The sequence below is a fragment of the Thamnophis sirtalis genome, unplaced genomic scaffold, assembly GCF_051295495.1.
Source record: "Thamnophis sirtalis isolate CommonGarterSnake01/CBP01778 unplaced genomic scaffold, rThaSir2_p1.2 scaffold_3, whole genome shotgun sequence".
NCBI lineage: Eukaryota > Metazoa > Chordata > Lepidosauria > Squamata > Natricidae > Thamnophis > Thamnophis sirtalis.
The window spans coordinates 87,746,650-87,770,890 of NW_028261383.1; the positions used below are offsets into that span (position 1 = coordinate 87,746,650).

General features: G+C 39.7%; 1 protein-coding gene across 2 annotated transcripts in view; it reads left to right on the forward strand.

Annotated features, from left to right (window-relative positions):
* The window catches only part of GLRA1 (glycine receptor alpha 1), an 84,241-nt gene extending 61,335 nt beyond the window's left edge, over positions 1 to 22,906 (forward strand). Inside the window, exons 4-9 of one of the 2 annotated variants that reach the window (XM_087709423.1) lie at positions 1,475 to 1,698; positions 6,333 to 6,415; positions 7,238 to 7,375; positions 8,143 to 8,357; positions 10,637 to 10,783; positions 19,089 to 22,906. In XM_087709423.1, coding sequence (XP_087565549.1) covers positions 1,475 to 1,698; positions 6,333 to 6,415; positions 7,238 to 7,375; positions 8,143 to 8,357; positions 10,637 to 10,783; positions 19,089 to 19,403 — 1,122 coding nt within the window. In that variant the 3' untranslated portion in view covers positions 19,404 to 22,906. The remainder of the gene's footprint in view (positions 1 to 1,474; positions 1,699 to 6,332; positions 6,416 to 7,237; positions 7,376 to 8,142; positions 8,358 to 10,636; positions 10,784 to 19,088) is intronic. The other variant, XM_014067913.2, reaches the window with a different exon arrangement.
* Positions 22,907 to 24,241: the final 1,335 nt, after the last annotated feature.

The window sequence follows — 24,241 nt, forward strand, 5'->3', positions numbered from 1 at the left end:
TTCTCACTTATCTGGGTTGTTGGAGAGGATGGATTCTGATCCTTCGCTTCCTTTTTAGCATTTTTAAAAATTATTTCTTTTTATTGGTTTGCAAATGTGGTTTATTTCTGTGTATCTATTGAGGGCTGATTTGTCTGACGCCAAGTTTCCAAAAATTCCAGGAGTTTCCCAGTTAAAACGTTGGTTTCATAAACCATATGGAGCTACCCATACTGTCTTCTGCTGAAACCTCTACTTATTGTTGTTGTCATTTTTAAAAACTGGAAAAGACATCTTCTGAAACACAAAGACTCGTGGCTAATCAGAGTAAATTGTTTATTTATAGTAGGCAGCTTCCCAAAATTTAATGCCATGGGCTTGTCTTCTTCCAAACAGGAATCATGTCTAAAATGATTATTAACTGTGAGTTAAGCAAATGCATGGATAGTATTGACCAAAACAGTGTCTCTGAATTGGACTGCCCTGTATTTGTGCACCAGAAAGTATTCACAAGAAAAAGTGGAAGAGAGAATGAGGGAAGACTCTGTCAAAAAGTCAGGATCAGCAGCAGCTTCAAATAGAGTTGGAAAAATTCCAACACGAATATCAACAACCAAAAAATAGACCCCACTTGAGTTTGGTACAAGTGTAGGGGGAACTCAATGTCACTTTTTTGGAGGAAAGCTTTGTTTATTTCAGGCAAAGCAGAGACATTTCTATTTTGAGAAAAGGCCTCCTGGCTGGGAGGAGAAGAATTTCATTTTCAGTGCTCGCCCATGCTAATCTTTTCTTACAGAAGTTTTGGCCAAGCAGCTAATTCAATTCTGCAAGTCAAGTCATTTCCTTCTTCAGTGACTTACCCTTTTCTTGATTGTAGAAAGTCGATCCCATAGAAAAGATGGGATTAATGGCAACCTTTTCACAAAGCTGTTGTGAAGATGTAAAATTACATGGTAAATTTAAAGCTGCACACTTCAAAGAAATCTTTAGAAATTATTGTACTTTAAAGTCTATTATGCTTAAGGATTCAGTGACATGGTCCTTTCAAGCACCATTGTGCACCTTGAACATGTTATCATTAGTATAATTTTGAAAGAGGATGATTGATCAGTGCGTGGGCCTGAATAATGTTTTCTTCACTTGGATGCACCCCAGAACTGACTTGCCCCAGAATGGCCTGAGCATTTCTGCATGAAGCAGGTGTTATGGACTACAGCTGGTTGCCCCGTGCTGAACCTCTTGGCTATAGAGTTAAAAATAAATATAGTTCTCTGTCAAATATCGCCAGCAGGGAAGCTCACAGAAGAAGAGCATAATCCAATTGGTAGTGAAGATCTAACATGTGTGTGTGAGGAGGGGGTCACTCATTCACTCTAAGCAGTCTTTTGCTATCTTTCATGCTGCACTGAGCTTTGTGGATTACGGTTGGGGGTTTTTTCCCAGAGAGCTTTCTATGGGCATTCACCATCCTTTTGCTTTTCTTTCTTCAATGCAGGATTACAGAGTGAACATTTTCTTGCGGCAGCAATGGAATGATCCCAGGCTGGCTTACAATGAATATCCAGATGATTCCCTAGATTTGGACCCATCCATGTTGGATTCCATCTGGAAACCTGATCTGTTCTTTGCTAATGAGAAAGGAGCTCACTTTCATGAGATCACTACAGATAATAAACTCCTGCGGATCTCCAAAAGCGGCAATGTCCTATACAGTATCAGGTATGTTTCCTTTTAACAGAAGATAACAGAATAACAGAATTGGAAGGGACCTTGGAGGTCTTCCAGTCTAACCCTCTGTTCAGGCAGGAATCCCTATACCATTTAAGACAAATCATTATCCAGTCTCTTCTTAAAAACTTCCAGTGTTGGAACATCCACAATTTTTGGAGGTAAGTTGTTCCAGTGATTAATCGTTCTAACTGTCAGGAAATTTCTCCTTAGTTCTAGGTTGGTTCTTTGCTTGATTAGTTTCCATCCATTGCTTCTTGTTCTACCCTCAGGTGCCTTGGAGAATAGTTTGACTCCCTGATCTTTGTGGCAATCCCTTAGATATTGTAACACTGCTATCATGTCACCCCTAGTCCTTCTTTTCATTAAACTAGACATGCTCAATTCCAACAACCGTTCTTTATATGTTTTACTTCCAGTCCCCTTATCATCTTTGTTGCTATTCTTTGCATCTTTCTAGAGTCTCAAAATCTTTTTCACATTATGGCAACCAAAACTGAATGCCGTATTCCAAGTGTGGCCTTATCAAGGCATTCTAAAGTGATATTAACACTTCATGGGATCTTGATTCTATCCCTCTGTTTATGTAGCAATAGCAATAGCAATAGCAATAGCAATAGCAATAGCAGTAGACTTATATACCGCTTCATAGGCCTTTCAGGCCTCTCTAAGCGGTTTACAGAAAGTCAGCATATTGCCCCCAACAATCTGGGTCCTCATTTTACCCACCTCGGAAGGATGGAAGGCTGAGTCAACCCTGAGCCGGTGAGATTTGAACCGCTGACCTGCTGATCTAGCAGTAGCCTGCAGTGCTGCATTTAACCACTGCGCCACAGTAAGACTGTGTTGACTTTTCTAAATAAGATGTATAGATACTCCTCAACTTATGACCACAACTGAGTCCCAAATTTATGTTGTTAAGTGAAACATTGGTTAAGTAAGTTTTTCCCCATTTTACAACCTTTCCCGTCATAGTTGTTAAGTGAATCACTGCAATTGCTAAGTTAGTAGCAGGTTTGTTAAATGAATCTGGGTTTCCCATTGACTTTGCTTGTCAGAAAGTCACAAAAAGTGATCCCATGACCTTGGGACACTGCAACTGTCATAAATATGAAACAGTTGCCAAGCATATGAATATTGATCACCTGACTACTGGGATGTTGCAACTGTCAAAAGTATGATAAATGATCATAAGTCACCTTTTTCAGTGGCGTTGAAAAATTTCAAATCATCATTAAACAAATGATTGTAAGTTGAGGGCTATCTATATAGTCTATCCTGTCCTAAATAAGATGTGGAGTCAAAGTTTGAGGCTCATCATCTGATTTTAAAAGACTAAATATGTTTATTTTTGACGTAAACTGCAAAGTGGTAGAATAAACTAATTATAATTAGGTTATCAAGTTTTAATTAGTTTAGAGTATCTGCTTGGAAGCAAATTGACATTCTTCTTTACTTCTTTTAATACTTTAAGAGCTATCTCATTTTGTCAGCTCCAAATCCTTTCTCAATAATTGTTCAGTATAATTAAATGCCCTTGACATCAACACAATAATGTGGTATACATGTATTAAAAGTTAGGCAGAGTTGTATATATAGTTATACACTGAAGAATCCACTCCATTCCCTGTACAAGAAGGAGGTTTTATAAAGAAATCAGCTATGGGATCAGCATTGGTTTGATCCTGTAAGATACTACTTACATTTACAAAAAAAACTAGTCATATACATATCTACTTAGAAAGAAAAGGCCTGTTAAGTTCAATTCTATTTACCTCTAAATAGACATGTGGGATGCGGTGGCTCAATGGCTAAGACACTGAGTTTGTCGATCAGAAAGGTCGGCAGTTTGGCGGTTCAAATCCCTAGTGCCACGTAACTGAGTGAGCTCCCATTACTTGTCCCAGCTTCTGCCAACTGAGCAGTTCGAAAACATATAAAAATGCAAGTAGAAAAATAGGAACCACCTTTGGTGGGATGGTAACAGCATTCTGTGTGCCTTTGGTGTTTAGTCATGCTGGCCACATGACCACGGAGACACGCAGCGCTGGCTTTTCAGCTTTGAAACAGAGATGAGCATCACACCCTAGAGTTGGGAATGACTAGCACATATGTGCAAGGGGAACCTTTATCTTTACACACGTAGAGATTTTTAGCCATAGCCACACTCATCGAGTGCAGATTAATTAGGTCCTTAGTATTACAAAATTCCAAGTATACCCTGTTGCTTTATAACCGACACTTCAGTAAATTGCACTACTAAAATAATCAGCCATGCAAGGCAGATGAAAGACCATTTCTATCCCATACAATAGAAATTCTCTGACAGTCTGGCACAGTTGGAGAATGTATAAATGGATCTTCCCTGCACTGGCCTATTACAGTCTAAAAGATGTTCAAGCTCACTCTCCTTTGTTTCCAGGGGATTTTTTTTTTAAGTAAGAAATGACAAATCACATAATGGAACCAGATAGATCTGGCTTTTTTCCTCCATCATTTCTCAACACAGTAATTTCTGGGTCATTGGATTTCAAATTTATGATATGGGAACTGCAGTAAGTGGACTCATTTTAATTTAGAAATAATCCATTCTCACCACCTCCAAACCTTACTTTGTCCTTTGCTGAAAGAATGCAATTAGGAACATGTACTTTTCTTGTTACTAGCAGTAAAGAATGTACTGGCACCTTTTTTTTTATGAACTTGGATTCTGTTTGCATATTCCAGCTTGCTGAAGCCTGGCAGTACAATCCCAGAGTACAAAGGGGTCATTCCCACTGGAACTCCTGGCTCATGTCACAAATGTCCTCCTGGGCCTAAAGAACAAAACAAATAACATTGTAATACAGAAAGAAAAAAAGGAGACAGCTTCAGTTCCAACATCAGACACCAGACAACATAACACCCACCAAAGCACATAGCTAGAGCTTTGGGAATTTAAAGCTTTAATTTATACAGCCATTTGAAATGTTTTCCAACTAACAAGAGGTAGCTATTAAAGTAACTGCTACCAAAGGTGACCTTCCATGTATTATTTCACTCAAAAAGGTGAGAGTGAACACATCGATAAGTGTTCTTATATTAAAGCTATCTGAAAATTATACAGTGAAGCAACACTCATATTGGTTGGCGCACTGAAAGGTTATAGCAAAGAATGTGTTGGTAGATTTCCCTAATTGTTTTCTCTTAATCCAGCCATTTATATACCACTTTTTGAAAGCAGAAGATTTGGGAACTATTGGGTTAACAGTTTGTAGAAATACTTCAAACCTTTCACACATTAAGCTGCACCTAGGAATTGGGCAGTGTTCTTGTGGTAGAAAACTGATTTTCCCCTTTTCAGCCATACCGTAGTAACCAGTGGTGGGTTTCAAAAATTGTTCGAACCTACTCTGTGGGTGTGGCCTCCTTTGTGGGAGTGGCTTGCCACCCATGTGACCGGATGGGAGTGGCTTGCTGTCCATGTGACCGGATATGAAGATGCCGACGACACTTGTCAGAACCACCTTAAATTACCTGACACACAGCACTGGCATGCATAAGAATATGATGTAAACTTGTTTTTTAAAAGGCATCTTTGGTTTGCGTTAAAACAACTTCAACACACGCAATGTTCTGATTGCACCACAAATGCAGTAGTCATCCTTACCTTTCACAGAGGCACTGAGTTTTATAAATATGAGCATGATAGTGTAGAATAATCATATCCAAGGACCAGTGGTGGGTTTCAAAAATTTTTGGAACCTCTTCTGTAGGTGTGGCCTGCTTTCCGGGTCCACTGGTGGAACCTCTTCTAACCGGTTCAGTAGATTTGACAAACCGGTTCTACCAAATAGGTGCGAACTGGTAGGAACCCACCTCTGGTAGTAACTATGGTTAGTAGAGGGGGACTGTTTTCTAATTATCTAGTGAATGAGACCCTCTATCACTATTATATTCTAACTTCAATTCTGGCCATTCTGGTCTGATAGGTACTGTATTTTTCAGACTATAAGACACACCAGAGTATAAGATGCACCAAGATTTTCGAAGAGGTAAATTTAAAAAAAAACGTTTTTGCACTCTGCAGACTCCCCAAATCCTCTGAACTCCCCATTTTTTGTGAAAAACGGGACATGCATAGGATTTGGGAGGCTTGTAGACTACTCCTGGATGCTGGGGGGGGGGTAGAAATGAGCAAAAAATGATTTTTCACTTGTTTTTGCCCTCCCCAGCCCCCAGGAGCACTTTGCATGCTTCCCAAACCCTCTACGTGTCCATTTTTGCAAAAAAACAGGATGTGCGGGGGCAGGGTTTCGGGAGTCAAAAAATGCTGCATTCAGTGTATAAGATGCACCCAGATTTTCTCCCTCTTTTTTGGTGGGGAAAGGTGTGTCTTATACTCCGAAAAATATGGTATTTATTTATGGAAGAGCAAATAAAAATAAAAGAATCATAAGAAATGAGAGCGAAGATGAAATGGAAACAAGCTATATTCATAATCAGACTAATGTATCTAGATTGGCATATTTCCCTTTCTCCCAGGCCTAAGATTGGCCTACAAATTTTAGCATAACATTGACACTGGCTTGTTATTCCTCAGCTAGAAATGGCTAGAAGTAAGTTTCTTTCTCTTCCCTTCACAGAATAACCCTGACTCTGGCTTGTCCCATGGATCTAAAGAACTTCCCTATGGATGTCCAGACGTGTATTATGCAACTAGAGAGCTGTGAGTCTTGATGTTTCTCCTCTAAAAAGTTGCCACTCTACACAGGAGCAAGTATGGATACTCATATACATGGCACATCATATTTTCAGCTCCTAACCAAATCCCTCAGTTACTGTAGAGAGAGTGGAGGGAAGGAGAAAAAGCATCCGAGCCACTTCTGTCTTCTATGGAACACTAGGGAATGAGGGCAGACAGCACTTAGCAATAGCATTTTAGACTTATATAGTGTTATGGTGTTTTACAGCCCTCTCTAAGCAGTTTACAGAGTCAGTATATTTCCCCCAATAATTTAGGTCCTCCTTTTACCCACCTCAGAAGGATGGAAGGCTGAGTCAACCCTGAGCCTGGTAAGATTTGAACTGCTAAATTGCAGGCGGCCTGCAATCAACAGAAGTAGCCTGCAGTACTGCATTGATGTGACTCCAAAAGTCTTAGCACAACTTTAGAAGGTTGTTATCAAGTTGTAATATGACAGAAGGAGGAAATTATTGAATGCAGTAAACTCAGTTTTGCTCTGGCCTCATCCATAATTCTTTGCACTGTGGCCTTTGGCATGTCGTTAAAAAGCCAAATATATCCTTTGTCCTAATAAATATTATATACTCTTGTACATTAGGTAAAGAGAGGATAGAACAAACTGGAGTTGCTGAGTTTCTCCATTTTACTGTGTGGCTTCACCAGCCCTATGTATACAGTTCCAGTAGCTTGTGGTTTTAGTAAAAACTAACCCATACTTCTACTGTTAATCTTGTCACTCACTGATCTGCAGTGACCATCCATTCGAATGAATGCTGATTTCCTTTCTTGCTTTGGCCTCCACAGTTGGTTATACAATGAATGATCTGATATTTGAGTGGCAAGAGAAAGGAGCTGTGCAGGTTGCTGACGGATTAACCCTGCCACAATTCATCCTGAAGGAAGAAAAGGACTTGCGCTACTGCACAAAACATTACAACACAGGTTAGTGACGACAGATCCACATTAAGCATTTCTCCATGGAAATTTTCAAGACAGGCAAGATTCTCATTCAGTCTTTTCAACCAGCCATCTACCATTGAGTTAGCAATGCCTCTAATGCAGCACTGCTACAGCTGGCTGATACATTACACAGAGGTAGTTTTTTCTTCTGAACAGACTACCTTTTTCGGGTAAATTCTAAGGAGTTTAGATTTGTCTGTTTCATTTCTTAAATATGTCAGGTCTATAGTATGCTTAGAGTTTTTTCACCCTTGGCTATTCAGCTCCATTACTGTGTGTGTGTGTGTGTTCTGCAAAAATATTCTTTTATTGATAATAGTAATAGCACTTAGAACGCTTCACAGTGCTTTACAGCCCTCTCTAAGTGTTTTACAGCATCAGCATATTGCCCCCAACAATATCTGGGTCCTCATTTTACTGACCTTGGAAGGACGAAAAGCTGAGTCAACCTTGAGCCACTCCGAATCAAACTCCTGAAGTGAGCAATGAGTTAGCCCTGCAGTATTATTAAGAACTTAGAATAAAGAATAAAGCTTGTCTGCTACTAAAGAACAACCTTTCCCATAAGATAAAGCATGTTATGATTAATCCCACAGAAATCTCTGGTGTGGCACAGTCCATTAATGTATGCCCAGGCTTAGGAATGACATGATCATCGCAAAGAGAATTATAATGCTAAGAAAGAAATATGTTCATGGTGTGTCTTTCTTAAGATTCATTTTTTTAATGAAGGCTCCTGTAATTCCTAGGCAAATTCACCTGCATAGAAGCCCGTTTTCATCTGGAGAGGCAGATGGGTTACTACTTGATCCAGATGTATATTCCCAGCCTGCTGATTGTAATTCTTTCCTGGATCTCTTTCTGGATCAACATGGATGCTGCACCTGCCCGAGTTGGTCTGGGTATCACTACAGTGCTCACAATGACCACACAAAGTTCTGGTTCTCGAGCATCTTTGCCCAAGGTAACAAATTATTCTTATAAAGAGCCAATGTTGACCCTTCTGTGCTGGAATGAAGTTCAGAAAATTGACAGCAGCAATTTGAAGGATTTGGAAGAGATGATAGCAAAGATTCCCCACTGAGAACCTTAGAAGAACCATTCCCAATTAAAGTAGAAAATATTCATCAAAGTTGAAATTCACATATTAGATAATACTTTAAAGGCATTTACTACCATGTTCCAAATCCTCTACCCAGATCTAGCATATGGGCATATCTCTCCTTTTTAAGGTTTGAAATGTGTATTTAATTTACTAGAAGTTGATCTAGAATTATTTTAGTGCCCTTAATAATTAGGATTTAGCCTTGTTTGCAAAATTGTCAGTAGTAAAATAGTAGAAATATCCTAGCATCTTCATAACTCTAAACCTGTAATTTATATATGCAGTAGAACTCCAGAAAAAAATAAGTGTTAGAAAGATGTAGCACAATTTGTTGCTTATTTGTTTTCATTTGTACTCATAAGATGCCTAAAGTTAAAAATATGCCCTCTTGAGGTTATTAAATACATTTTATTTAGGAGTAAGAGCAGGAAGAGAAACTGAAAAAAATGTTTAAACAGATAGAGAAGATTAGAATTTTGGAAAAAAAACCTATGTGATTTTAGTGAACAATCACTATGTTTTATGAACATTAGAATATTTTGTTTCAAATAGTAGAATATCAAAAGGCAACTGGACTTTCTTGTTTTTTCTTGAAGATGTTTCCCTTCTCATCCTACAAGCTGCTTCAGTTGAGAACTGGAGAAGCTTCTTGGATGAGAAGAGAAACATTTTCAAGGAAAATAACCAAGAAAGTCCAGTTGCCTTTTGAAAAAGCATCTTTGGGACAACCATGACCTAGATGATGGAGAATTGCCATAGATACTAAAATATCATTTCAGTTGTATTCAATTCAATTACTGTACTTTTAGAACAATTGCATTCATGAATCATATTATTTAGAAAGGGTTACAGTTTATTAATATTCATCAAACAGATTATAATACCAGTTTCTTCTTTCTCACCTGAGTTCACTGGCAAGTTCTCATTAATAATTATTTTTGGGAGAAAGGCAGGGTGCAAGTTCTGTAATAATATTTATAAAGCAATGTATAGTTCTTTCCTAGTTGAAGGAACAGATGGAGAATCAGAGCAATCTCTGGAAATGGATAAAGTTTTTGTTTTGTGGCATCCTTTGTGCTCTCTGACCTTGATGGTTTTCTTCCAGACATTTCCTTATCAAACTAGATAACATCATCAGATTTTGGTTCACTTTTTACTCTGCCACCGTCTTGTTAAGGAAACTTTTCTAATAATACTCTTGTAAGACCTCTCTCCCTTATGGTAGTAACAAATATGTTAGTTTCACATTAGAAATTACCCCCCCCCCATGTATTTAAAATATATATTGACTAATTAGAACCCCAATCTCTTCACCAAAGTAGTCTGCAAATAAAGTAACTCAAGCCCAATTCCTGGTAGCTTCATGGATATTTCCATTTGTTTCCTTACCAAGAATACAAAATGGTTTGCCATTTGCTTCTTCCAAGATTTTTTATTTTCCAGTCCAGTCTGGGAAATTTGTCCTGAAACTCTCCCATCTACCCCAATCTGCTTAGCTTTGAAAGCAAGACAGGGTCAGCCAGGAAGCTACCATTAGAGGATACAAAGGGGGCTCTCAATCTTTCTAACAGTAATTATATGGTATGATCCAGAACTTTCCTCCAATGAGATTTAGGGTTCTAAAAATAGATATAAGAACAATATTAGAGGAAAGGAGTGAGGGGTTTTTTCCCTTTCATTTGCAACCAAAAAACAAAAGTGGTTAAGACGCAGTTGTGTAAATGTGAATCACTATGTAATGAATTGGACTGTATATGCAAAAGCTCATGCAACCATAAATGTGTCAACAGAGAAGGTGAAATGACAGATATAATGCCTATGTCCAGGCATAAGCCTTGATTTATAACTATGAGTTTCAGAATATATAAAGCCAAAAGCAAATATATCCTATTATGGCATAGCGATATATTTGAATCCAGCCAACAGGTTACTATTTCAACTACCCATGGTGAAGTTTAGTGATTATTATATGGAAAGGGCAGCAGAGAGTTTACATCAAAGGGCAATGATTGTCAAGGGCCGAGTGGTGTGTTTTGAGTAAGGCCAGCTGGAGAATTTGGAATCTATCGTGTTGATCTTGTTAGAGAGTATTTGAGTGATGCACTACTAAGAAAACCGCATATGCTTTTCTCTCTCAGGTCTCCTATGTTAAAGCCATTGACATCTGGATGGCTGTGTGCCTGCTGTTTGTGTTCTCAGCTCTGCTAGAGTATGCTGCTGTTAACTTTGTGTCCCGGCAGCACAAAGAACTACTCAGGTTCAGAAGGAAAAGGAGGCACCACAAGGTAAGCAATATACAAGTCAAGACAAGTATTGCACGTTGAGCACAGCTGAAAGAGATGGGTTGCAACACAAGGTCACCTGGTCAAAAGGGACCACTGCATTTGACAGGCGCAGTTTTAGCATGCCAGCTATAAGATGAACAGTATAATGTTTGAAGAGAGATCTGCTTTTCACAAGCTGCTGCTGCTGCTGCTGACAAGTATTTGGAAGCCAGAGTGAAATAATTCACTTGAGTACAGAATCAGTCAATACGCTCACATATTTACAGACATCCATCACTCCTCTTCAAATATGAAACTTCTCACTGAGGTCAGTAGATACCTTTTAAAGCTGTTCACTCTATATAAAGGATTAACGGTTCCACCACAAATCCACAAAGCCCTTCTGCACGGAGACCTAAGCGCTAAGACTAAATCGCGCCATTCTAAGTGCTAAGGAAAAACACGACCCTACCGCGATGACATAATCGCGGAGGGCAAAATCGCGCATTCCCAAGCACTCACTACCCTAAACCTAACCCTAAACCTAACCCTAAACCTAACCCTAAACCTAACCCTTAACCTAACCCTAAACCTAACCCTAAACCTAACTCTAAATCTAACCCTAAACCTAACCCTAACCCTAACCCTAAACCTAACCCTAAACCTAACCCTAAACCTAACCCTAAACCTAACCCTAAACCTAACCCTAAATCTAACCCTAAACCTAACCCTAACCCTAAACCTAAACCTAAACCTAACCCTAACCCTAAACCTAACCCTAAATCTAACCCTAAAACAAACCCCTAAACCTAATCCTAACACTTACCTTAAATGAAGTCGGCTTTCTGCTGCGGCGCCGTTTTAAAGCGCCCTTATGTTGCGGCGCTGTTGTCGCGGCAGTGATGATGCGCGGTGATGACGTCGCAGCTTTAGCACCGCGATTTTATCGCCGCGATTTTGACCAGCACGGTTTTGTTGTGCCATGGGATAAAACACCTCTAATGATTAAGAAAATGCAGTCTTGGGCACAGAGGAAATTGGGTGACAAAAAGCAAGTTTCAGAAGAGAAAGTCAGTTCGATTGCTGCTCCTGTGACATTCAGCTTGCTCTCCCAATCGATCACAATATTTTAATTTTGCCAATTCAAGAATCTATCTCTGAAATGGAAGTTCTCTCATTCATGTGTATGCATTGCTCCACATACAATGACATCATTCATGGTTCATGCTGCTTGTTTCCTTGGGTGAGAGGCAAGGACACTTGTCAAGTCACATCACTGATGAGCCACTTCCATATATCCTAAAGGTAGGTGAAACTTACTATCTCACAGCTCAAATGTCCTGTTACATTAATTTTTTTCCATTATATTAATCTGATTTAATGGATTTTGCCAATGACTGACTTCAAGCTGAGCAAGATGAATTTAGAAAGCTTTTCCTCTCTGTGCCATTTCTGGTCCTGGTCATGCTGAAGTTTTTATGATGGAAAATAGTATTTAAGTGACATGTGTACTAAGTGGGATCTTCCACAAGATATTGCAGTAAAATCTTAATCTATTATTTTTTCATTTTTGCCATTCCAAGCAAAATAAAATAAGAAGTTGCAGGATTTTTTAGTGTAAATCAAAGCTTCACAGGAGAAATGGGGAAAGGATATATTTTTCTTCTTCCCCATTCTCTTTAAATCCTTTCTCTCCTGTTTTTAAAGGATCAAGCTTTAGTTGATGGGAAAACCATCTTCCTAGGAAGTTTCTATTCAGTAAAATTTACAGAGTGATATGTCATGGCAGTCATCCTTTCCCTCCCAAGAGTATTCCTATAAGTTGCTGGAGACCAAAAAACCTAATCTCTTTCTCTCCCCCCTTTTTATAAGCCACTTCTTTTCTTCTCTCACCCATCATCAGGTGATACCGCCACATCCCAGATGTGCATTCAGATCTGTGGGCTCCAAATCTGATAATTCTCACCAAAAACCAAAGGGTGGAAGACCACAAATCTAGAAGGCATCAAAATTAGAAAAAGTTTGTAGTCTTGAAGAATTCCTAGAAGGATTGTGAAAATATAGACACTAGTAATTTCTTTTTGGCCCGCCCCAGGGGAAAAAAACTTCCAGCATCGTAGTATTCTATTAGAAGAAATCATTTGAATAGAACTGTAACTTAATGTTGGAACAGGAGTAAATTCTGTTCGATTCAAAAGTGATCACTCACTAAACGTGCATAGAAAATATGTTACAGAATAAGTAGAAGAAACCATTTCTGAAATAAACTTTAGATTGTCATCCTAAATTGATTTACCACCATCCCTTATCCAGTTCATGATTTATAACGTCATTGTTATGTGCTAGACCAGTGGTGGTTAACCTTTTTGGCACTGAATGCCAAAACTGGTGCATGTGTGTGTGTGTGTGTGTGCGCCAGAGGGCCGGAACCTGGAAGAGAGCAGGTGGCCAGCTGCTCTTTCAGGTTCCATCATGCACATGCGCGCCGGGCAGCTTCTCTCTTCTGGGTTCTGGCGCAAAGACCAGCTGGCTGGTGCACATGCCCGCAATGGAATCCAGAAGAGCAGCTGGTGACGGCACACGTGCCTACAGAAAGGGTTCTGCGTGCCACCTCTGGCATGCGTGCCATAGGTTCGCCATCACGGTGCTAGACAATAACACAGGCATACACAAAATGGGTGCTCTTTGAAACTGTGAGTCACACTGTTTGCGGAGAAAGGCAATTCATGAAGATAAATTTAAACATAAAAATCCTATCTGCCTGAGGCCACACTTGGAATATTGCATCCAGTTTTGGTCGCCACGATGTAGAAAAGATGTGGAGACTCTGGAAAGAGTGCAGAGAAGAGCAACAAAGATGATTAGGGGTCTGGAGATTAAAACATATGAAGAACGGTTGCAGGAACTGTGCATGTCTAGTTTAATGAAAAGAAGGACTAGGGGAGACATGATAGCAGTGTTCCAATATGTCAGGGGTTGCCACAAAGAAGAAGGAGTCAAACTATTCTCCAAGGCACCTGAGGGTAGAACAAGAAGCAATAGGTAGAAACTAATCAAGGAGAGAAGCAACTTAGAACTAAGGAGAAATTTCTTGACAGTTAGAGCAATTAATCAGTGAAACAACTTGCCTCCCGAAGTTGTGAATGCCCCAACACTGGGAGTCTTTAAGAAGATGCTGGATAGCCATTTTTCTGAAACGGTATAGGGTTTCCTGCCTAGGCAGGGGGTTGGACTAGAAGACCTCCAAGGTCCCTTCCAACTCTGCTATTGTATAACTAAGGTTGTGTAAAGGACTGCAATAAAGTCTTCTTCTGGCCAAGTTATATTCATGGAACGCCCATCTGTATATAACAATGACCACATCTGGGAGTGATGTGACTCACGTGATTAGAAAGCCGGGTTGATGATCTGCAATCCGCTCCATCCTGCATAATTCAATATCCAACTTTCAAATTCATATTAGGACAACATCTTTATTAACCACCCCAAACAAGTTTTTACAACCAGCAAAAAGAATGATGGCACAACAAGTTCAGGAACTTCCAAGAGGGATTCTTACAATGGACAATTACGGTTCCATTAAAAACCTCTAATATTTAACAATACATTGAAGTCTTCTCCCTTTTTATTTTTAGGAACTTTCTGGCCAGGCTAATCCTGGAGAAACATATAGGCTCTCTAGCAGACTATTAACAAAAGCTTATTAGCGGAGGCTGTCAGGGCCAAGTCACTGCTGCTCCACCGAAAAAGTGATCTGTCTTGAATCAGCTTAAATGCTGGCAGTGGAAAAACAGGCAAGAAGTCACCGAATGGACCACCGGATGATTTTATTTCCTTTGCAGAACATCACAAGTGGAGCTTAGAAAGTTGAGGGGTAAATTACTTGTTACAGTGGTTTGTAAGAGCCAAGGTGGCGCGGCAAGAGCCAAGGTGGCGCAGTGGTTAAATGCAGCACTGCAGGCTACTGCTAGATCAGCAGGTCAGCGGTTCAAATCTCACCGGCTCAGGGTTGACTCAGCCTTCCATCCTTCCGAGGTGGGTAAAATGAGGACCCAGATTGTTGGGGGCAATATGCTGACTCTCTGTAAACCGCTTAGAGAGGCCTGAAAGGCCTATGAAGCGGTATATAAGTCTACTGCTATTGTAGTGATAAATTCCCCACTGAGACTGTCCCATCCTTGAGTTCATCCTTGTCAAGCCAGTGACAAGTTTAGGAGCTCTGGCTCTGGTGCAGTTAAAATGCAGATTTCCATCCAACAGGGAACGTACATTACTTCTTTTGTGTCACTGCCCCCTGCTGGCAAAAGCAGAGGATTTTGTTTTATTTTAAATGGTGTGAAGGGCAGGAAGTGCCAAGTCCCCTCCCCTCCCTTTCTTTAACTCCCCAGTTCATTTTTTTTCAGTAGGAGATAATTTTCACCACTTCATCTCCCTCATAAATTAAAATGGCAAAAGTCACTTCATAATTTGATAACCCACATTCTTCTGTGTCACTGTAATCTAAATAGGGCCGTTTAATAAATTGGAATATTTTTTTTCCTAGATTGATAACAAAATTGAAGAAATAATAGTTGGATGAACTCCTGACTTCCTTTTACTCTATACTTGATTGAGGACACATATTATCCTGGCATGGAAATAGTTCAAAGGAAATACCTCAGAGTTATTAAAGTACTTAGAAGTTTCCTAGAATTGTGTAGAATATTAGTTCATGAGGACAGGGCTCCTGCTATGATTTTTCTTTTACTCAGTTTCTCATTTTCCACCAGTTCCCTAAGAAGAGAAATAGTAGAACAATAAAAGCATTCCTAGAAACATGAAATAATACTTTAAATATTAAAGTATATTAAAAATTGTTATTTCTTTTCCTCAGTATTTGGAGGTTCAGTTCCATTATGATTAACCAACAGAGTTAGGGAGAATACAAAACAATGGTAGAAAATGTTACTGATAACACTGATAACATATTCTTCCAATATAACGGAAACAAGACCTTGAAAAGCAGCAAAAATATTAGATGTCCAAGAGAACCTTTTGGAAAAGGTTTTGTATCACCCAATGGGGGACAGGCGCAAAATCTTAACATTTGTTATTGGATAACAAATTGCTTTTTGAAATTTGGGAAATTTCCAAACCAGTTCATGTCGCAGTACTTGAACATGTCTCAGATAGCACTTTGAATCCCATCTTTCAGACATTTGCCAGTTGAAATAAATGAATGAAAATATCAGCCAAGGTTCCTTGCATTGTGTTGATGTGAAGCTGTGTAAAGGGTGTGTTAGAAGACATGTCCTTCTGGGTTCAGTTCCAAGTGGGGAAAAGACACTGGAAACATGGAGGCCGCTTAGAAAGATGGTTTTAATGGTGGACCACATGGTTTGAGGTTCCTGGGGAAAAGGTGATCACATGCTTCAAGATGTTGGGTGAAGAAGAAAAAAGGACGAGATTCTGAGAATACCCTGGTTTTATGCCATCTGTTGGGCCCCACCCCAGAGCTTCCTATTCCTGTGTAAGAAATGCATTCTGATTGGTGGTGAGACTCTCAGGCTGTAGTGCAGGGCAACTCTGTAGGCTGTGCTGAGACCCAGGGCTGTTTGTCCTGCTGGCTGATGCAATCCAAGATGCCATGGGTGGGTAGAAGGTTAATCCCATCTTTGCTATGTAGAATAGATTGACCCAGGCCTTAATAACTCATTGACGAAGGGGGAGGGAGAGCTGAGTTTCTGCCTCCCTTTTAGAGGAAATATTCTGCCCTTTTAATAGTTCCCAAAATATTTCATTTCCTAGTAGAGGAGTGGGTTTTAACTTCCTACAGGAGAGAATTGGTATGAGCTAGCACCAGAAGGAACTGGAAGCCCACAAGATATTGTTAGGAACTCATAATGCTATCTGCTTCTGAGACAACTGACAAGTTTTCTTCAGGTAAGCCCCATGCCTTGCAGCTAATGCTAAATTATTCAAAGCTTCATACGGCATTATTTGTCCAAGGTACCAATGTGCTCTCTCAACAACATTCATACATCCTTGCTTTAAACGTGTGATTGTACAACTCATCCATTGTATGCAATATGAAAAATGGGGACATTCTTAAAAGATATTCTACAAAGAAAAGCTTGAAAAGAGCCGTATATAAAAATCTGGCTGTACCACTCAGAAGTAAAGTCCACATGAAGAAGTAATTAATGTCCGTGAGAAATAAAAAAAATAAGAACACTTTTTATTCTGAAATACTCTAGAGTTACAATTTGGAAAAATTGTATTTCATCCAGGAATATTGATATGCATATATTACAACATGTAGTTATTGCAATTTGAACACACACACACACATACACACACACACACACACACACACACACACACGAAGCTTATATCTAAGGCAAGAATTGCTGGAGTTGTTCAGTATTCTTTATTAAGCATCCTTCCAGTGCCCAACTCAAACCCACTGGGCATTTTTTTTCTTTTGATTTAGCAAATAGTTTCTTCCCAGCAACTCTACCTGTGAAACAAAAATAATTCTTTATTCTTGAGTCTCTTTTGCAATCTGCAAAAATTGCAGGAATCCACAAATAATTGTAATACTCAAGAAAATCAATGCTAAAAGGAAGAAAAGAACTAAATTACTGCCTAACAAGTATCTCCTCTTATGTTCTCATGATCTGTACTTCATTAAAACCTTGAATGGTCCAGAATTGACCTTATTGTTTGGACTAAGTCCAGTCTCTCTTACTCACTCCCAGCTTCTGTCTAGTTGTATTTACATGTTTATTCTCCTATACCTGACAGCCAGGGATGGGTTTCAGCTGGCATTACTGCTAGTTCGCTCATGGCTACGCTGAATGTGCGCTGCGTGTGCATGTGCAGTTCAATGGAAATTGCTCTGCGCATGCACAGAACTCAAAAAAAGATGGCTGCCATGGCAGCAACCAGGGAACCGGTTTGAGGGCATGGCCAACCTGGGTCGTTGCCGAACCAGTCCGAACCGGTAGGAACCCATCTCTGCTGACAGCCTAGGAATTATTAGGTTTTTTTTTCCTTGAATCAGTATTTAGTGAGGTATCTCCACCTTCCTTCACACATAGGTCCTTACAGAACTCCTCTGAATACAATTCAGTGACTTAAGGCTTGGAAGCCTAGAGAGCACCATTTGTAGTCCCCAGATTCCCTCTAAATATGCATCTGAATGTCAATTGGGAAGATATCTCAAAGGTGCTGTTCCAAAAGGCAACTGGACTTCCTTTATTTGTTTTTTCTTTGAAAACATTTTCTTTCTCATCCAAGAACCTTCTGTTCAAAATTGAAAACTTTGAAAATATTTCACTTCCCATCCAAAAAGCTTCTTCAGTCTGGAACTGAAGCTTCTTAGATGAGATGCAAAACATTTTCAAAGATTGAGAATGTCCACAGCCAACTGGGAACATTACTCAAAACCAGTGGCCTAGTTTCTTGTTGTTTTGAGGTGGCAAATATGAATTTAAAAGGTGATGGAACAACTAAAATATTCTTGGTTGATTAGGGGCTGTCAAGTCAGTGTCAACTCTTGATGACAAAAATAGATTTTCTCTCCCCAGCCTGGCCCTCCAGCTCTTCTAATAGTATACCAATTGCCTCTGTCATTGGGTTCATCCACCTTGATGCTAGTCATCTTCTTCCTTTATCTCTTTCCATTTTCCTGGATTTCCCAGGCAGATCAGTTTGAATACCATTCTGGAAAAAATAAAGGAGTGCCCACCTATGAACCCCCCCACAAAAAAAAAAACAAGGAAAAGTTCAAATCCCAGCCCTGCTTCCATGCATGATAAGACACTAGCTTCAAAAAGTTAAGCCCATTTGCTAGCTGCTCTAAAAGTGCCTTGCCCCATTTTAGGTTTGTAGAAAGCAATGTGGAAAAAGAAACCCCAAGAACATCCTGTGAAGGGAGGGACTACGGTTTCACTGTTAAACTAATCCCTCATATGGATATCTTTTAAACAATGAGCCTTCCTGCGAAAAGTCCATGCAACTCTGTAGCAGTGTTGATGGGATGACTTTGACTAGAAGAGTTCCATGGAGCCCCCTCCTTCTGGGCGAGCCAAACGTAAAGAAGGTCTGGATGGGGGAGGAGGGGCAGAAGCAAAACAGGGGATATCCGGTTAAGGAAATAGAAGGATTCATGCGCCAAATGGATCCCCTGCTTTGCCTCTGTGCATTCAACTGCACCCATCTATAAGGCTGATCTCTCCGAGGAAGGGTTGTCCTTCACAACCAAAGCATTGATGCATGTCCTCAGTTCTTGACAGCGAGCCTTATAGCCAGGGTGCACTGCCTATGTCTTATTTTTAAGTAGAGCCCTATGTTTAATATATTTCAGGAGGACGACACTGGAGAGGGCCGGTTCAATTTTTCCGCCTACGGGATGGGACCCGCCTGCCTGCAAGCCAAGGACGGCATCTCAGTCAAAGGAGCCAACAACAACAATACCACCAACCCAGCGCCGCCCCCTTCCAAATCTCCCGATGAGATGCGCAAGCTTTTCCTCCAGCGAGCCAAGAAAATAGACAAGGTCTCGCGGATTGCCTTCCCCATGGCTTTCCTCATCTTCAACATTTTTTACTGGATCATCTACAAGATTGTCCGAAGGGAAGATGTCCACAAGCCATGAGCGGGAGGGGTTCGTATGCACAGTTCCAACGGGGTAAATGAGTGTGACGAAGGCAAGATAAACGGTTACTCTATACACACCATGTGCAATAGCAATGCAGTGATGCATGAATTTAAGAATGTGGCAATATCTATTTTAAAAAAAAGTGGGTGACTTTTAAAAATATTATACGAACTGAGGGATACTAGGGGGTGGGTGGGCAATGGGACGAAAGCTTTCAAAAATAAACCTTGAGGTGGGGAGAGTATAAGAAAGGCAAGCTATTTTACAGTGCAACAAGATTTAGGATTGCTATGGCAGCAGTCCAAGCAGTGTAATATATTAAATATATATTCATGCTTAACTATAATGCAAAAACAGAAGAAAAAAAAAGAAAACCTTTTTTTAGCCTATTAACAGCTTAGATTCTAAAGCCAATGGAATGATTCATGATTCCATGTGCGGAGAGGATTGCAAATAACGCTTCAACCAAACTCTTGCTCTATAAGGCCATACCAATTCCAAGCAAGCACCCAGAGGAAAAAGGAAAAATAGCGTAGAAAGAGAGAAAGCAGACAATGGTGAACTGATCCCATGCTGCTCACGTAGAGTTTGAAGATGGAATGAGTTGTCTTGAGGGATTTTAAAAGATCAAACTCCACTGGACGGGTCTGAAGAGTGCTGCCTATTGAAAAGCAGTCACTTTACAACTAAAGAAAACCCCTTTCTTTGGAAAATGATGCAAGGAAGAATGCGAAAAATCACTCCATGAAAACCGTATAAAATTATCATCTATAGTCATTTTTTGGAAAAAGACAGAAAAAATGAGAAGAAAACAAAGTGTAAAAAGTTGGCTGTTGAATTACTAAAGGCAGAGAAGTGTCTTTCGATCATAAATGCCCAATCACAACTCATTCCTATTGACTTCTGCTGGATTTTCCTAAGATCACTATCACGGTATAAAGCTTCAAAAATAGGTGTAATTTTGGAAGAATCTTGCCATATTTCTTCACGTGACAATAACACAAAACAAGTAGTGACTATGAGAATTAAGGCTTTAAACATAAACCCACATAAAAAAGGTATTTCTGCACATCAGGCAAGAGGAAGAAATTATGTGAGTGCATGTAAATTAAATAAAAAACCAGAAAATTAATTTTAATTAGAAAATGTGGGGAGGGGTAATGGGACAGAACAATATATATAGTAATAGATAGAAAAGATAACCATTATTTTCTGACATTTCATAGCATAAGTAATATTCAAGTGGGATTGCTAGCCCAACTATATTTTTGTAATTCTCTTCGGTGCTGCAATGAGCTTTCATGGCTAGGGAGACACGAATGAGATTTTTCTGAACTCCCCTGCAATTTGGCAGTTGTGGATGTTTTCGGCTCCCTACTGATCCGCTGAATACAAATTGCAGAGGTGGTGAAACAGTCATCAAAGTTTACATGAGCTGGGAAACTGAGAAGCTCCACAGGAATAGTTGAAACTGGTGTTGAAGCCCTTAATAGTAGCAGTATGCTTCATGTCCCAGGTGGGGATGGATGAGCAGAAACAGGAAGTGTGTGTGTGTGTGTGTGTGTGTGTGTGTGTGTGCACGCGCGCACACGCCTGTCTGTCTGTGTCTGTCTGTGTCCGTGTGTATAAGTAGCATATGAATATGTATAAATAATTTCCCAATATTTGCACTTTAGAAAGTTGTTGTTAAAAAGGGAGATTGAGAGTCAGAAAATAGAAAGACAATCAGCCCATATTCAAATGCTAGAGTATCATGACCAGATCAACACATTACTGTCTCCCAGGTTAAGGCAGCTGAACAACACATAACTTCTGTAGGCAATGCCACTGTTTTTCCATAGCCAATAAAGTGAGGGCCTCATAGATACATACATACTGATAGGTTTATCTGTCTCTAGACCTACATGCACCTTTAAACTTATACTTATTTGCTTGGACTATAAACTGTAAACAGTATGGCACCTTTAAGCACTGATTTATATGGCTAGATATAAATTATATATGGTTCAGTTCAAATGTACATTATAAATTATACTCATATTTTGTGTTTTTGCTAGACAAAACCTCAGTTAAATCTAATGTGTGTCATAGGTGTCATAATTGTGGAGGTATTAGAGAAATATTGGGTAAAGATTTTCACAAAATATTTGATTTAATTCATTTACAGTGCCAAGCATTTCCAGAACAGGGGCATTCTTAATACAGCAAATAACTGCATAATCTTGGCCAGCCAATCTATGGGTTTTGAAAGAAATTATTAGCTCCAAGGGCACCAAGAGCTCAAAATAAATTATTATAATTTAAAAATTATCTGTATATATTATATACCTAAACTTCTGGCCAACTTATGGAGGCATACTTATCAATGTTCCAAAAAGCTCCATTTAATTAGTCTTCCCTAACCTGCTGATATAGTGTCTGTTACTTTCTAAAATTCCTGGGCATTAGCCAAATTGACTAGGAATTGACAGTTCTAACAAAAGAAAGGCTGTTGTAAAGAAATGTTACTTTCTAGTCAGGACTGATGCAAGTAGACAGGAAAAAGATTCAGAAATTTTCAACAAATTTCACTTTATCTTTGGGACAATAGCCTTTAAGGCTCCAATAACTAAATCAATGCCTTCCAGTCCAAGCTGTTTACACTTAGGATTTCTTTACCAACCTTCAAGCACAGTGCAATATAGTTGCCCAAATAGCCTTGTAGCCCATACATGATAGTCAGAATATCAAAATTGTTGAACAAAATAGAATGCTGTTCTATAGGATTAGAAACAAAGCCAACCAATTCTCCCTTATATTTCAGGCTTCATCCTAGAAATGTGGTTTTTACTCCAGTCAAAAAGAAAATAATCTTTTCTAAACCATCACACCTCCCCCTTTCTGTTTTGATGTATCAATTTTTAATGCCAGTAAATTTCCCGTAAAGTTATATTGGTTGGAAAGATTCACTAATTCCACTTATTAATGGTCAGTATAGCTAATAAATTCATCTATCCATACGCACCCAAATATATTGGCTGCGGTCTTCCATTCTAGCTAACTTGGTGTAGTCTTTAAACCTCACTTTCCTAAATTTAGGAAATAAAATGTGTTGTCTGAGAATTACAGATTTATCCTGAAAGTCTCTTCTCCTCTATAAGACTGGTTGGTTGATTGAAGTTATGCACTATCAAGCACTTTGTACTTTCTGAAAAGGTTTTTATTTATTTCTTTTTTTCCGCACAAGGCACAAAATATGCCAAGAAAAACTCACTGGCACTTTCTTAGCCCCAAACCTCCCAAAAACTGGTAAAACCAATTTAGATCATTAACAGTTGAGGCTTAGATGGCTGAAACGTTTGGGCAAAGGCATGGTTTGGGAATGATAGCTTTAAAATGTCTGTGACCTATGTCCTTTTAAAAGTTGATGGAGATAGACTATAAAGTAAGGATGTCAAACTGCCTCCGCAGGCTGGATGCATCACGCACAGGCCATGCCCACTCCAGCTCCGCAAAGGCAAAACAAAACAAAACATTGAGATACGTCGAGTTTGACACCCGTACTATAAAGTAATGCTATAGCATTAGCAGACTTTTGTCTTTCATATTAATCCATCAACTGGGAGATTTCTTTCCTTTTCATTTGCAAAGCTTTCTAAGAAAGCCTGCATACAAGTGGACACACACATTGACCCCTTTGGAATTGAAAGCATGTTAGTTCCAATCCAAAGTCTATAATTTGTGCCTTGTCTCAGTCCCACAGCTGCCACTGAGTTAAACTGAAGCAGGCTCAGTATCTTGTACTTGTTTAATGCTATGGAGCAAATGGAGGAATTACCCTACCTGCCCTGCATGGCACAGGAGCACAGATACTCTGTTCCTCCTCTTTCCCTTCTACTCCAACATCACCCCAACTGTTTCCTTCCTTCTTTCCTTCCTTCCACTTGGACTTCACTTTGGAGTGGATGTTACAAACCAAGATCCCTTAAACAATGGCTTGCATGCTCTAAATTCAGACTAACCAGAGTAGATTTTCATTCCTCACAGTGATTTCTACAGTATATCTGGAGAGAGGGAGGTGCCATACCAGTGGTGGATTCCAGATCACGTTGCAACTGGTACAGTACAACGGGGCAGGGCATCCACCACATGAATGTGTGCAGCACGCATGCACATACACACAGTGTGCATATGAGTACTTACCACCCACAACGTTCTGCGATGCCTCTGCGACGCTCCAGCTGCTCGAGGGAGCGTTGTGCAGGCGCCGTATGCTCTGTGCGTGTGCGTAGAAGCCCAAAAAACCTCCAATACCGGTAAGGAGCGCAGGCACCCAGAGCACCCTACCAGAACGGTATCTGGTGCTCCCAGTAGGCACCAGTACGCCCGTACCAGGGCATACCAGTCGTAACCCACCTCTGTGCCATACCTGAATGATAGCTTCAGATGAGATTTATGATGTAATCTACCTTGAACCATTGCCCTTTTCAATGAAGCCAAAATTGAAAATTTTCTATATTTATAACAGAAGACCTAAAGCCCCCTAAAGATCTGGAGAAGGCCAGTAGGGAAGGCTCTGCTACAATATCCAGATATCTGAAGGGAACCAAGTTTCTTACAAGTAACTCCTGGTGACTTCGTGAACGTGATCATGCTGTTTTCTTGATAGTATTAGTATTACAGAAGTGATTTATTAAGTGTTATGTTTACACTATTATAGAACTGTGGAGTGTTTTTGAGTACTAACCAAAGCCATAGCTCCAAGATGAATTAGGTGCCTCAAATGGCACATGGTTTTAATTTAAAAAAGGCCCAGGCCCAAGTATTGTTTTAATTATTAGGAACAAATTATTATC